A 14,570-nucleotide genomic window follows, 5' to 3' on the forward strand; every position below is an offset into this window, starting at 1 on the left:
AGAGCATTAACACATTGTACCTCCAATGACTGGAAAACTTGATGAGAAACTTAGAGTTCTTATTTGTCTGTGAACATACTTGCTTTCCTCTGGTGTACTTCAATACGGATTAGAATTGTATACAGCAGGAGAGGCGTTAACGTGTAGGACCACAAGGTGGTGACAGTACGTTATTTTTGTTGATAAAACTCATAACTGTTGCGCTTTAAAACATTTTTAAAAAAGTTGTAAAACATTGTGACAAGTAATCTATCATCTTCGTTATCACTTGTTGATATCACAGTTGCAGATAACAGGTAATAAAACAAAGGCAGTTTTTAGTTAGGTTTTTTTTCATTAGTATTTTGGCCTGTTGGGATTCCCTCTCCTGACGTATGTTTGCTGGGGATTACCCGTTCCGTTCATTAGCAGATATAGGGCCGCCCACCGGGTCCTAATTCAAGTCATCCCAAACACTGGAAGTCAACTACATTCTTTCGGAGCGGTCTACAAACTCTTTTTGTCTCGTTTTCTTGTCCTGAAGTCGGTGATGGATGCCTTAAGGTCGGCTGGAAGAGCGATCATCCGAAGTCCAAGTATCGCGAAACGTTCGTGGAATTCGGGCAAACATAAAAGTAAGTTTTTTATTTTATTTTTTGTTATAAAGTGAAAACTTCCTCTGATATTTGAACAAGTGAACAAGGCATTCGACAACCAAACAATTGTTTTAGTAGTGTAACTACAGCGAATTATTAACACTTGCCAGTTTGTTTTTGTTTGTGGGTCCAATTTTCATGATATGCCGAATTTCGGATCGTTTGTTGGCTACTTAGTAACACTTGTTACATCCAGTGCAACGTTTGTACATAATTTCATCAATCATATATCATGGCATGTTTTTCATTAGTTCACTCACTAGGCTAGCCTACTGTTGTCATTATTGGTGGTACAATTACGCTACCAATCAAGTAAAAAACATGGAGCAACTACGTGTTTCCTATTAAATTAACCCGGTCGCAATATAATACGGCTTTTTCTATTGTTTTGTTCTAGGGATTTTGATAGAACTGGCAGTGTAGGCTGAGGACATTCCTATCTAGTGATCCACTATCCCCAAGTCTTCCCAATTTATGAGATCAGAGCCTGAAATGCACCACACCCTTGATAACCATATTCATCTCTCATGCAATGACTTAATTGCATGTTTGGATAACAGTACTCTATTTCCTGTACACGGTCTACTTTGTCCCTATATTGGGGACTCTTTATTTTTTATTATTATTATTTTTTTACTGATACTGTTCAGTGTACTATTACAGTAGCCTAATAAGGGTTATTTTGCCTGTACATAAATATCAGTTGTGTAAAAATACTTTAAAGTACTACTTAAGTAGTTTTTTTGGTGTATTTCTACTTTGAAAACTTTATTTCACTACATTCCTAAATAATGTACTTTTTACTCCATACATTTTCTCTGACACCAAAAAGTACTGGTTTACATGTTGAGTGATTAGCAGGACAGGAACATGGTCCAATTCATACACTTATCAACGTCCCTACTGCCTCTGATCTGGCGGACTCACTAAACAGAGAACATCCCTGGTCATCTCTACTGCCTCTGATCTGGCGGACTCACTAAACAGAGAACATCCCTGGTCATCTCTACTGCCTCTGATCTGGCAGACTCACTAAACAGAGAACATCCCTGGTCATCCCCATTCTTAAATCTGTTGGAATATTCTCTCACCCAGTTTGGAACCCTGTCAATGGAACTGGAATACAACACAGTAGCTGTTTTTGTACGCTAATGTAACAACTACAGGCACTGTGGGGGCATACTAAAGGTCAGTTGGCCACCCTATTCGCTACATAGTGCACTACTTTTGACCCAAGCCTTATGGGACCTTTGTCAATAGTAGTGCATTATGTAGAGAATAGGGTAGGATGCAGATTGTGTGCTAAATCTCACTTGATCCTGGGCTAGATGGGTGACTCGATGGCGGCCGGAGAAACTAGAACTACTAATCACTATAGCCACGATAACAGCTACAGTCAGTAAATCCACACATTATCCATGTTATTAACCACATACTCAAATGGCTGCTCTGACAACCAAATAAATGTATTTCTAAATAAATGGAAGGTAGTCGTGGGGAGGTAAGATCAGGTGTGACCGTTCTAGCCAATGATGGGGCAGATATGCGTGTGACCAGGTGCAACTCTGATATATAAAGTGTTTTTCTCAGTTATTATATCCGTACATTCTCAACCAAACTTAGATTCTATCAAATAAGACGGAACGTAGCAAATAAACCATTAAATGTTTTGTTAACCACATGCAACACACTCTCATTGTCCTCCATACAAAAACTCCTCGCTTGGTGAGCTTAAAAAAATATATCCATAAACACCACCTGCTGGAGAAGACAGATTTTGGGCCCAGTAATCCCTCGTTCCTCTTCTCCTCTGGTCCGCAGCATGGCTGGGTTCAGGTTTGGGTACTGCTGGTGCTTCTTCCATTGTTAACGTACGCACACTTATGGATGTTGGGTTTTAGATAGGGGCCTCCCGAGTGGCGCAGCGGTCTAAATAAGAGGCTAAGGCACTGCATCTCAGTGCTCGAGGCGTCACTACAGACCCTGGTTTGATTCCAGGGGTGTATCACAACCGGCTGTGATCGGATATCTCATAGGGGAGCGCACAATTGGCCCAGCATAGTCCGGGTTAAGGGAGGGTTTGGCCGGGGTAGGCCGTCATTTGTAAAATAAGAATTTGTTCTTAACTGGCTTGCCTCGTTAAATAACTCATGAAATCATGTTAAAGTTAACAACACAAAATGTAATGTTGATTTTTAACTGTGATGTAGAGCTACAGGGTGGAGGTAGGTAATGTTGATTTAACTGTGATGTAGAGCTACAGGGTGGAGGAAGGTAATGTTGCTTTAAAGCTACTGGCAGTGAGTGACCGGCTTTCTGGCTTTCAGAGTGTTTAGGTTGCCTGGGTCTGAATCTGTTTTCCAGGTTGGGGTTGGGGGGGGGGAGTATTGTCATCACTACTAACCCATATCGTTCAGCCTGCAGGACTGGCCATGGTCAGGCATGTACACTGGGGACAATATCTTCCTTTTGGATAGAAGTTGCCCTCAGGCACCGATGTATAATCCATTTACCGTCCCCCCCCCCAAAAAAAAAAAAAACTCATTTTTCTCTGCAACGCCAAGGGCAATGTATACAACACACCTCACCCTCCCTTTCATCTTATCCAATGTCAAACAGATGGCTTTTGGGTTAGAGAGGGTTTTAAAACTGGGTTGAGGTAAAAGCCACCTTGGCAGTTTTTTCTTCTTCTCCCACAGCCTCTGACACATGGACCATTGGGTAATATAAGTCCATTTGAGGCCACATCACGTCCATATCACCAACAGTATTGCTTGTCCTCTTTATTACACAGTATTATAAGGCTCTGCTTATTTCCACAGTAACTACTATAGAATTAGGACCTATAATACTCATTAGGCATTTATTGTATGTATCAATTATGTTTGTTCAGTCACTTCTATAGTATCTACACTTAGTTCTGTGAAATCCATTTAGTTTCTACCCCCCTCTAGTATGTGGTGACTTCTTCTGTGAATGTAATGTTTTTCCTCATTCTTATAGGTGTAGTTGACAGAGTTCTGAGAATTCACTATTATTGTTTGTTCAGTCATTTTATATCCGCCTTGAAATCCCTGGATTCTAATTGGCTGTTGATCGAGGGCTCTGACGCGTTCCCTGTTGCCGTGGCAATGTTTTTGTTACCTTTGATCTGCATTGGGACTGAGGGGTCGACCTCCCTGCGTTATCGTGTGTATGTCACTGTAGTCTAATCTATAGGTCCAACTTTACATTCAGAAACCTCACATGAACTTGAACCCTCTCTGGTCTTCTAAGAAGTATTTTCATTGGACATAGCCCTCAGGTCTTCTAAGAAGCAGTGTTTTCATTGGATGTGAGCCCTGTCAGTGTCAGAAGTCAGCTCTTAGTAGTCCAATGTCCCTAGATAACGTAGACTATGTAGACCTAAAGTGACACACTGGATCTATATGACAGAAAGGCATATCCTAGCCATCTCCATTTGTCCCTCCACTGTTGCCCTAATTTCTCTCTCTCCCTTTTCCATTCATCTTATCCCTCATACTTGAAGACTTGGTAATGATGCAAAGAAGCACTCAAGAACAAGTCCATCAGAAATCACTTCAGTTGACTTCTTCCTTCATAACCATCTCTGCTAAATTCTTTGATTTGAGAGATTGATAAGGGAAACTCATTAATGATGATCTTCAGGAGTGTGTTTCTTTGATGTCTTGTACGTTCAGCTGATTTCCCCTCACTAACCCCTGAACCTGAAGCCATCCATCTTGTTTTCTGGTCCTCAGGCAGTCAGTCAGGGTTCCATGCGCCTGCCTGGTCTTGCTGGAGCCTCCTCTCAAAGCAGAGCTGCATGTTACCACACACACACGTAATCCTCCTCATGATATACAGTGATGTTTATGGTCATTAGTCAGAATCATGGTTAACAATCCAGAAAACACTGGGATTGTTTTCTAGTTTTAAATGTAACCGTTCTGGGGATGGTGTGTATGTGGTAGCTCGCGTCTGTGAGAGAACGTCTATGTGGCGTGTCTGCATCTGTGTGTGTGAGAGACGAGGTCTGTGTACGTTTGCGAGGGAAGGGTGTGTGTGTGTGCGTCTGCATCTCTGTGTGAGAGGTTTGTGCGTCTGCATCTGTGTGAGAGAGAAGGTCTGTGCGTCTGGGTGAGAGAGAGAGAGAAGGTCTGTGTGCGAGGGAATGTGTGTCTGCATCTGTGTGTATGGCAGTGTGCACCAGGCTACAGAACAGATAAGGAGAAAATGGACTTCGATCGTTAATATTACTCACTGCCCCCCATCTGGCTTCCTGTCTTTCCCCTTCAATTAAACAGGGAAGTAGGATGAAGTTACCTACTGTGTGTTAAGGTTTAATTTGCCTGGTTACCCATCCACATGCCACGCCCACTAACGTTTCTTCTCCGTGACGAGTGCAGCTAGCGGTAGCACAGCAGGCTAGGCGTTGGCAGCTAGCGGTAGCACAGCAGGCTAGGCGTTGGCAGCTAGCGGTAGCACAGCAGGCTAGGCGTTGGCAGCTAGCGGTAGCACAGCAGGCTAGGCGTTGGCAGCTAGCGGTAGCACAGCAGGCTAGGCGTTGGCAGCTAGCGGTAGCACAGCAGGCTAGGCGTTGGCAGCTAGCGGTAGCACAGCAGGCTAGGCGTTGTTCAGCTAGCGGTAGCACAGCAGGCTAGGCGTTGGCAGCTAGCGCTAGCACAGCCTATATCCATCTCATAATATTGACCCTGTTCTCAAACATGATTTGAATATAGCATCTGGACTTTGACCCACCTAGCTGCTTGGAAACTGGACAGATGCATGTGAGAACAACCTGGAGGTCATGACCTTCTACTGGTCTTGATCCCATAGAGTATATATCTCTATGGTTCAAACTTTATTATAGTTTTGTTATTTAAAAATAATAATAATATTAGTTTAGATTTTTATTTGAAATTCAGTTTAGTTTTAGTCAGTTTTCTGACTTGATTTACTGGTTATTTACTTTGATAAACATTTTTATTGTTTAATTTTTATGTATTAATTACTGTTTGGAAGAGAAAGTAGCTGTGGGAGTCTAGGAGACATTTGTGTTGTAGGCTTATAGTTTGTTTTTTGGAATGTCACTTCTTGCCACTGGGGGGCAGTAATGCATAAGGAGATGGGACCATAGACTTGGATTCACAACTCATCTCTGTGTCATGAGGGTTTCTGTGAGAGCATTGGCAGCACCGTTGAGGACATCTATATCTTGGGATAGTACATGTTCTTCTTCAAGAGTAAAATTCATTGGCTGCTTCCTTCATACAACCAGGTCATCAGGAGGGATCAGCCAATACACTTGGAAGTCCTACCCAGTTGAGTAAATGGAAGAAAGAAAAAAATAGCGAAAGTCCTCAAGGGCATTGCCCATGCGAACTTAGGTGGTTGTTTGGTTTCTCAAGCCTACTGACAGTTGTCTACAGACCAGAATATTCTCTCCGCTAACGCTTGGGATGCAAGGGTAGAAACCACAGCTTTGGATAAACAGCCATCCTTGCCTGCCAGAACTGGAGAGGTGACTCTGTAAACATGCCCCCCTTTTTTACCTCTTCCAGGTATTTCCACAGCTCAGACAGGGCACTGAATGCCCTGCCAGGTTGACCCTCTGACAGTCTTAGATACGAGGAAGCCATATTTCTGAAGAACTGCGGCCGAGATGCTTGCTGGATTCAACGTGCTGGCATCTTGCTGGGGTCCTGCTGCTCCATGGCTGTACTCTCTGATTTGCTGAAGTACAAAAGACTCTGCTTCCCTCATCAGTGGCTCCACCTATGTTGAGCAAGCTGCTGTAGAGTGAGGGTTGAAGTTTGCTGCCAGAGGATTCAGTGTGCATGCAAAGCGCTCACGCAGTGACTTCAGGAGGACCTGTGCCAACTGTTTTGCAACAGTAGTTGACTGCAAGTGTGACTCGCGGTTGAGACGACACCACATCAGACAGTGACTGGCTGTCAGTTTGAAGTCTGCGAACGGCTCCAGCAACTTCACAAGCTGCTCTAGCTTGGCCCAGTCACGCTCCGTGCTCACCCTCGGATTTCTTCCCTGTTAGTTAGTGATAGGCCTAGCTTGTGCATCATTATCACTAGCTGTTTGAAACTTCCATCTACTTTCAGCATTAAACCCCATTTCATTTTTGGCCAAAGTTTAGAAGATAATAAAAGCCGTCAAATTGTTTAGTTTCAGTTTACTAAATTATTTATTTTAGTTTCAGTTTTCGTTTTACTATAATAACCTTGCTATTGTTGACACCCCCCCCCCCCTTATATTTCTTATCTCTAGAACTTCCTGAGAACTGGACCGACACGAGGGAGACTGTTGTAGATGGCATGACCTTTAACCTCCGCCACCTAGGCATGACCCTGGTGGACCAGGCCAAAGGAGAGGACCTATCAGCAGCTGCTGTCAAGAGGATCGTTGCCACGGTGAGCTGTGATGTCATACAAGTAGGAGGGATTGGAACTTCAAAGCACAGGAAGTTCCTAAACTCTTGATTATATTTTTGGGGTTGGTCTTGATTGTTTCTGCTCTCAAGAACAGCATTTTTTTCCCCTCCTCCTGCTTCAAGATAACAAAATGACGTGGCATGTTCCTTTTAGAAACAAAAGATAAATTAGCTGTATTGGTTTCATTATATTGTTTATAGTCTTATCTTAGCATCAATGCTTACTGATGATAGATATATCTTGCTTTTATTGTGATTATTTTAAAATCTTTGTCTAATTATTGTTATCTCATGTTGATCCAGGCCATAGCCTTTAGGAATAATTGATTTGTAATGAATCTATGTTCTCTGTCATCAACTCTATCCCCTCCAGGCCAAAGCGGGAGGTAAGAAGCCTCAGAAGGTGTCTCTGAAGGTTTCTCCTCAGGGTATAATGCTCTACGATAGTCTGACCAACCAGCTGCTAGACAACATCTCCATATACAGGTGGGTGTGTGGTAGGGAGAGGGGAAATGTCTTTGAAAACATAACTCCCTACAGGAGACCAGACCTCAACAGAGCTGGGTGATATCTCTCTCTTTCTCTCCTCTCTCTCTGAGGACGCTTGCCATTTTGAACCATAACTGTAACTGCTGAATTTATTTTGCCCTCTGACATTTTAACCTTTGCACTTGTATCCTGCAGGATATCCTACTGCACGGCAGACAAGCTGCACGACAAGGTGTTTGCCTACATTTCCCAGAACACCCTCAACGGAACACTGGAGTGCCACGCCTACCTCTGCTCCAAGAGGAAGGTGGTGAGTGTGAACTGACACAACCCCTGTAATCTGAAAGGACTGGATGAGTTTAAGAAATATTCTTATGCCTCTGCTTGGACCTCCTGTAGGCTAACTGAATTATATATTTGTTTTGCCTATCTACACTGAACAAAAATATAAATGCAACATGTAAAGTGTTGGTCCCATGTTTCATGAGCTGAAAGGAAAGATCCCAGAAATGTTCCATATTGCACAAAAAGCTCATTTCTCTCAAATGCTGTGCACAAATTTGTTTATATACATGTTAGAGAGCATTTATCCTTTGCCAAGCTAATCCATCCACCTGACAGGTGTGGCATATCAAGCTGCTGATTAAACAGCATGATTACACAGGTGCACCTTGTGCTGGGGTACAATAAAAAGCCACTCTAAAATTGTGCAGTTTTGTCACACAGCACAATGCCACAGATGTCTCTAGTTTTGAGGGAGCGTGCAACTGGCATGCTGACTGCAGGAATGTCCACCAGAGCTGTTTCCAGAGAATTGAATGTTAATTTCTCTACCGTAAGCCGCCTCCAACGTCATTTTAGAGAATTTGGCAGTATGTCCCACTGGCTTCACTGTGTGCTGATGTCACTGTTTTTAAAAGTTATCTGTGACCAACAGATGCATATCTGTATTCCCACTCATGTGAAATCCATAGAGTAGGTCCTAATGCATTTATGTCAATTGACTGATTTCCTTATATGAACTAGAATGGTGAAATCTTTTAAAATTGTTGCATGTTGATTTAAAAAATATATTTTTATTGCTATCTTTCAGTTGTGTGAACACTAAAGCAGTGTTTTCCAACCCTGGTCCTCCAGTACCCCCCCAACAGTACAGTTTCATTTGTAACCCTTGTCAAACACACCTCGTTTAACTCATTGAGGGTCTTAATGAATAGTTGAATCAAGTGTGCTTGTCCAGGGTTACAGTACTGGAGGACCAGGGTTACAGTACTGGAGGACCAGGGTTACAGTACTGGAGGACCAGGGTTACAGTACTGGAGGACCAGGGTTACAGTACTGGAGGACCAGGGTTACAGTACTGGAGGACCAGGGTTGAGGAAACGCTGATTTAGGGAAGGGGATAGACACGGAAATGACTCCACTCCTCAGAACAGGATCGAACAACCTTCCTACTATAACTACTGGTTGTGCAGGGTTTTGTTCCATTCCTGCTCTAACCCAGCTGACTCTACTAATCAGTTGCTCAACAGGACTTTGAGCACCTGAATCGGGTGTATTAAAGCAGGGCTGGAACAAAAGCCTGCCTTAAAACATGTTTGCTTCCATTATAACCCCTACATCTGACTGGCCTTCTCTCGTTCCTCCGGGGGAAACATTAGAAGGTTGCACTCCTCGCATCTCCTTTTCGACTGCCTGTGTTGCTGGGAATCTGGAGAACACTAATACATATTTTTCCTTAATAAAAGTGTGTTTTTCAAAGGGTATTTTTCAATAACGTTTGTATGTTGTCCCATTAAAATAATCTGTACTCTTAATTCCCCCCTCGCGTAGGCTTACAAGTGTCCTTTGATTGCTAATGAAAGTTAATGTTGTTTCATTGGGTCTTAGAGCATTATAACAGTTTTGTGAATGGTCTCTTTCTCTCCTAGGCCCAGGCAGTGACTCTGACTGTAGCACAAGCCTTTAGAGTGGCCTTTGAGTTCTGGCAGGTTGCCAAAGAAGGTAGGTTGCTCTTCGCCCTGCTACCATCCAGAAGGCGAGGTTTGTACAAGTGCATCAAAGCTGAGGCTGGAAAAACTGCTTCCATCTCAAGGCAATCAGACTGTTTTTAAATAGTCACCACTAGCCAGCCTCCGCCCAGTTCACCTGCCCTGAACTTGTAGTCATTGTCACTAGCCGGCTACATATACAGACATGGAATCCCTGGTCACTTTAATAATGTTTACATAGTGCTTTACCCACTTCGTGTGTTTATATATACTGTATTCTAGTTAAGGCCATCCTATTCAACTATTTCTGTGATGTTACATATACTGTTCTTCAGCTATATATATCATACTAGCATGCATGTATGCATACAGACTCCGACATTGCTCGTCCGTATGTATGCATACAGACTCCGACATTGCTCGTCCTGTTACTTTTTAGATTGTTAGATATTACTGTCGGAGCTAGAAGCACAGTGTTGGGGGCCTTTAAATGAAGTCAGGCATGGTTTGTCTGAGATGTTATTTCTATGTAAAATATTCTGTCACAAGTGTTGTTTTTGTGCTCAATGGTGGATCGATTCATAACATCTGTTTTTAAATGTGTGTATGCAGCCAATAACATTCTATTTTTTTGTTATTTTTTTTTTTACACACAACCCAGGAGATGAAACACGCACACTTACATTTATTAACACGCGTCACAAGGTCGCAGTTTAACGTTTTCTATATGAAATCAAATGTTATTATCACATGCGGCGAATACAACCGGTGTAAACTTTACTGTGAAATGCTTCCTTACGAGCCCATTTTACACAAATCCAGAGTTAAAAAGTAAGAAATCTTCTATTGGGGGGGGGGGGGAGAATGGTGACACCAAATAACAGCAACGTGTCTATGTACAAGGAGTACCGGTGCAGGTGTACAAGGTAGTTGAGGTGATATGTAGGTAGGGGTGAATAGGGAATCAGGACAGATAATACACAAGAGTAGCAGCGTGTGTATTAACAGTCTGGGTTGAGTCCAGTGAGTCAGTCGGTGCAAAAACAATAATAGGCGGTCAAAGCAAATAGTCTGGGTAGCTGCTTTGATTAATTGTTTCTGCAGTCTTTTAGCTTGGGGGTAGAAGCTGTGTGTGTGTGTTTATGGTAGTTTCTGTGTCTTGTAGAGAAGAGGGTGAAGTCTGGCTCGGCTGGAGAAGCAACCGGCAGCTCCCAATTAGAAGGATCCAACAGCCTGGCTAGTCTGAAAGGAGAAGGTAAGGTGATCACAACACTGAAGCTGCATTTTCACATGCAGCCCAATTCATTTTTTTTTTTTATTTCTCACCAATCCGATCAGCTGTGAAAAATATCAGAAGTGGACTGGCTGTGTAAGCGCAGCCTCAGACCCACGCGCTCTCCATCTTTATCCAATGCACACATTCAGAAGATACAAAATACCTTGTTTATTTTTAAATATATTGTTCAACAGATTTATTTTACGATGAATGCAGTAGTTGTACGTCTCTCTGGATAAGAGCATCTGCTAAATGACTACAGTGTAAATCAGAATAACATTTACTTTGTTATTTAGCAATGAAACGTCTTTCCGATATCTTCTCTTTTCCTCCTACTGCGGCCTTGGTTGGATCCTTAGGATTTAAGCCTGAATTTATTTTAAATTAAAAATAAATACATTTGTAAGCAGTTGGAGTCCAACTGTAAACACAACTTTACTGACTTGATTGGCTTGTTTATTTATTTTTTGTCTCCATAGATGTTGCCATGGGTAACCTACTGGACCTGGAGGAACGGACTCATGTTGCCGTGGTTCTGGAAACCAATGGCAACGAGGAGTTACAGGTGGACGACCACACTGCTCCCGAGAACATTGATTACAACAACACTGTCTGGGTACGTCTCAAATCATCCATCAAGCGTTTCTGTCTAAATGGGAGAAAAATATTTTGGCTACAAACTCACAATCTCTCTCTCTCTCTCTCTCTCTCTCTCTTGCAGGAAATTGAGGAAGACTTGGATGAGGCTTTTTCTAGGTAAGACACTCGTCCTAAAATGTATCTGTTGTCAATAAGCTAGGCACTTCTTGCTGCTGATTTTGACAACATAAATCAATCAGCTCATTGATTTTTCTCAGATGAAATTTCCCTGAGATTGATTACAGCTTTTGGAGAATGACTCAACAGCTCCGTCTAGAATGGACCTTCAGACTTACAAGATTAGACTAGAGAAATAGTCAGAGGTAGAGATGATACAGAGAGCAGGGTCGGCCTCAATTCAGAATGAATCATACATTTCAATTATTGAATTTGAATTGAAGCGGTGAACAGGATATAAAATTGCAATTAGAATATGAATTAAAAGAAATATAATTTAAATCCAAATACCTCTTATGTTAAATATTAGGTGTAGTCTGTACAAATATACATCTTGTACATCAAACATGTTGTTATATAAAATATTGTTGAAACAATAGATTTTTAGGACAAACTCTTCAAGGAAAACAAAACCTGTATGTAAATATTCTAAAATATTACATTTAATTAATCAGTTACATTTTGTCCAATAAAGAAGCCAAACAGATTAAGTGTATATAATTGGCTATTCTAAGGTCTAAAGAGTATATGAACATTGTTTCCAGAGAAAAGTGGTATTATTTGGTAATACTATTATTATAATACTTAGCCTTTACGCTGTGCCTACCGTAAAATATTGACTAAGTACAGGGGATGCAGGTCTTATTTAATTTCTTTATTCAGAATTCTCTTAATGTTACTTTTTTTAAACCAACTTTTGTCAACTCCTACCAGACCCAATATCTCATGTATTGAATTGAGAGTTCAAGCAAGTTTTGTATAGGACCCACTGTTGTACATACCCCATCAGCCATACTACTTCCTTGTGTAGGACCCACTGTTGTACATACCGCATCGGCCGTACTTCCTTGTATAGGACCCACTGTTGTACATACCCCATCAGCCGTACTACTTCCTTGTGTAGGACCCACTGTTGTACATACTGCATCAGCCGTACTACTTCCTTGTATAGGACCCACTGTTGTACATACTGCATCAGTTCACTTCTGGTTGGGATCATTCAATGTCTGCTGGTCCTCTGTAGTGGAGCGGGTCAGGGTTAGAGTGGGTCCGCTGTAGTGGAGCGGGTTAGAGGGGGGTCCGCTGTAGTGGAGCGGGTTAGAGGGGGGTCTGCTGGTTCTCTAGTGGAGCGGTCAGGGTTAGAGTGGGTCCTCTGTAGTGGAGCGGTCAGGGTTAGAGTGGGTCCTCTGTAGTGGAGCGGTCAGGGTTAGAGTGGGTCCTCTGTAGTGGAGCGGGTTAGAGGGGCGTCCGCTGTAGTGGAGCGGGTTAGAGGGGGGGTCTGCTGGTTCTCTGTAGTGGAGCGGTCAGGGTTAGAGTGGTTTGAACACCCCACTCGGCTAATAATCTCTGCAGTGCATTACATGCATACCTACCTCTCTTAATTCCATCACATTTTCTTTCTCCCTTTCCATCTCTCCCCCCCCCTCCAGACTGGCGGTGTCCCGTACTAACCCCCAGGTCCTGGACGTTGGGGTGACCCCCCAGGATTGGCTGACAGAACCTGACTTGGCCAATGGGAACACATGCAACCAGAACACCACCAATGGAGATGACTTCTTATTTCTCTTCTGATTGGCTACCGGAGGCTCTTTGGCCTAATCCCAAATCAACCCCTAGGCCCTACGCTGGAGCTACAGTATACCATATTTGTGTCCTCCTCTCAGGTCTGCACAAATGCATAGGTCTAGGGCTCAATTTGAGATGGGGGGGGCCCATAGAGGTGTTGACTTTGGCTCCCTTCCAAACCAGTCCCTTGCCTCTGTCCTGATTCCCAAGTTGACTCCCTCCCCCCTTATAGATCTGAATGGACTGCATAGGTTGAGAGCTTTCGGTTGAAATTCTGTCATTGCTTTTTTTTTCTTTTTTTGAAGTTTCAACCAAGTTTTTAAAGATCTACATGGGGCCGCCAGGAAGAATCTATGGGTAGAGTCTAGGGATTTCAATTGGGGACTGACCCCCCCCCCCAAATCCTATTTACCGTTACAACCCCTGCCGTTACTTTTGTTCTTTCATTTCTATGTACTGCAGTAGTAGATAGTATTACTATTTGGACCATAGTAGGTGCTAGTCCTTTTTGGACCGTAGTAGTACTCTTTGGCCCATAGCAGTATGCAGTACTCTTTGGACTGTGGCAGTACTATTTGGACCATAAGTGGTACTATTTACCTATATATTTATTTTGTGTTGGTTATAATTTATATATTTTTCTAACTAAAGATGGGATGTGTATGATTTCAGTCAGCTCTAAATCTCAATATAAATCTTAACTGTCACATTAAGTTTTGGATTAGTCTTCTACATAAACACACTTGATACTACAAAGCCTCAATACAGACCAAGCAAGACAATACATGTTGGTACTCCCTCCTCTGTATAGGGGATGTAGTCTTCGCATACTAGAGTTAAGTTCAGTTGCCATGAAACAGCAGAAAGCACTTTGGGGGGGAAAAAAAGGTACTTCCTGAATTATTCCCCCCCCCCCCCCCCAGTTTCTTCAAAACTATTTATCCTGTTTGTGCCTTCTTAATGTGACCCAGGAAAGTTATGTACTATATTGAAATCCTTCCTTCCATGGCCAGTTTCACCCTGTTCTGTAGCCTATCTTGACCAATGCACCATGTAATACTGTACTGTATACCAGCAGAACTTTGAATAAAACTTTTTTAATCGTGCATATGAAATTAAAAGGATGTTTGGTCTACTTTTTTTTTCTTGTTGCGTAACACCCACAGACAGAGGAGGGTGTTGCTGCCAGTGTTGTAAAATTCCAGTTACTTTACCAAAATGTTCTAGAAATTGTGATTGGCGTATTCTGGACTTCCTGCTTATTCCAGGAATCCTTCAATCTGTATTTCTGGATTACAAGGACATTTTGGGATAGCTTCCAGAATTTTGTAACCCTAGTTGCTTCTCAT

The 14,570-nt window shown here is 42.5% G+C and overlaps 1 protein-coding gene across 3 annotated transcripts; it reads left to right on the forward strand.

Moving 5' to 3' along the window:
* Positions 1 to 413: 413 nt before the first annotated feature.
* Positions 414 to 14,342, forward strand: LOC106570696 (low density lipoprotein receptor adapter protein 1-A). 3 transcript variants are annotated; one of them, XM_014143168.2, is made up of 9 exons: positions 414 to 614; positions 6,921 to 7,063; positions 7,457 to 7,569; positions 7,768 to 7,882; positions 9,504 to 9,576; positions 10,729 to 10,818; positions 11,319 to 11,455; positions 11,561 to 11,595; positions 13,086 to 14,342. In XM_014143168.2, the coding sequence occupies exons 1-9, from the start codon at positions 530 to 532 to the stop codon at positions 13,225 to 13,227; spliced, it is 933 nt and encodes a 310-aa protein (XP_013998643.2). In that variant the 5' UTR covers positions 414 to 529; the 3' UTR covers positions 13,228 to 14,342. The 3 variants fall into 3 exon arrangements, with proteins under 3 accessions (XP_013998643.2, XP_013998644.2, XP_013998642.2); XM_014143169.2 differs by lacking the exon at positions 414 to 614 and adding an exon at positions 4,996 to 5,425; XM_014143167.2 differs by lacking the exon at positions 414 to 614 and adding an exon at positions 5,527 to 5,959.
* The last annotated feature ends 228 nt before the right edge of the window (positions 14,343 to 14,570 follow it).

Source organism: Salmo salar, chromosome ssa14, assembly GCF_905237065.1.
Source record: "Salmo salar chromosome ssa14, Ssal_v3.1, whole genome shotgun sequence".
NCBI lineage: Eukaryota > Metazoa > Chordata > Actinopteri > Salmoniformes > Salmonidae > Salmo > Salmo salar.

Bases quoted from the DNA above. Each gene is read 5' to 3' on its own strand.
- LOC106570696 (XM_014143167.2), top strand. From the start codon at position 5,866: ATGTTCTTCTTCAAGAGTAAAATTCATTGGCTGCTTCCTTCATACAAC. The intron at 7,570-7,767 runs GTGGGTGTGTGG...TGTATCCTGCAG, and splicing joins GACAACATCTCCATATACAG to GATATCCTACTGCACGGCAG. The intron at 9,577-10,728 runs GTAGGTTGCTCT...TGTGTCTTGTAG, and splicing joins CTGGCAGGTTGCCAAAGAAG to AGAAGAGGGTGAAGTCTGGC.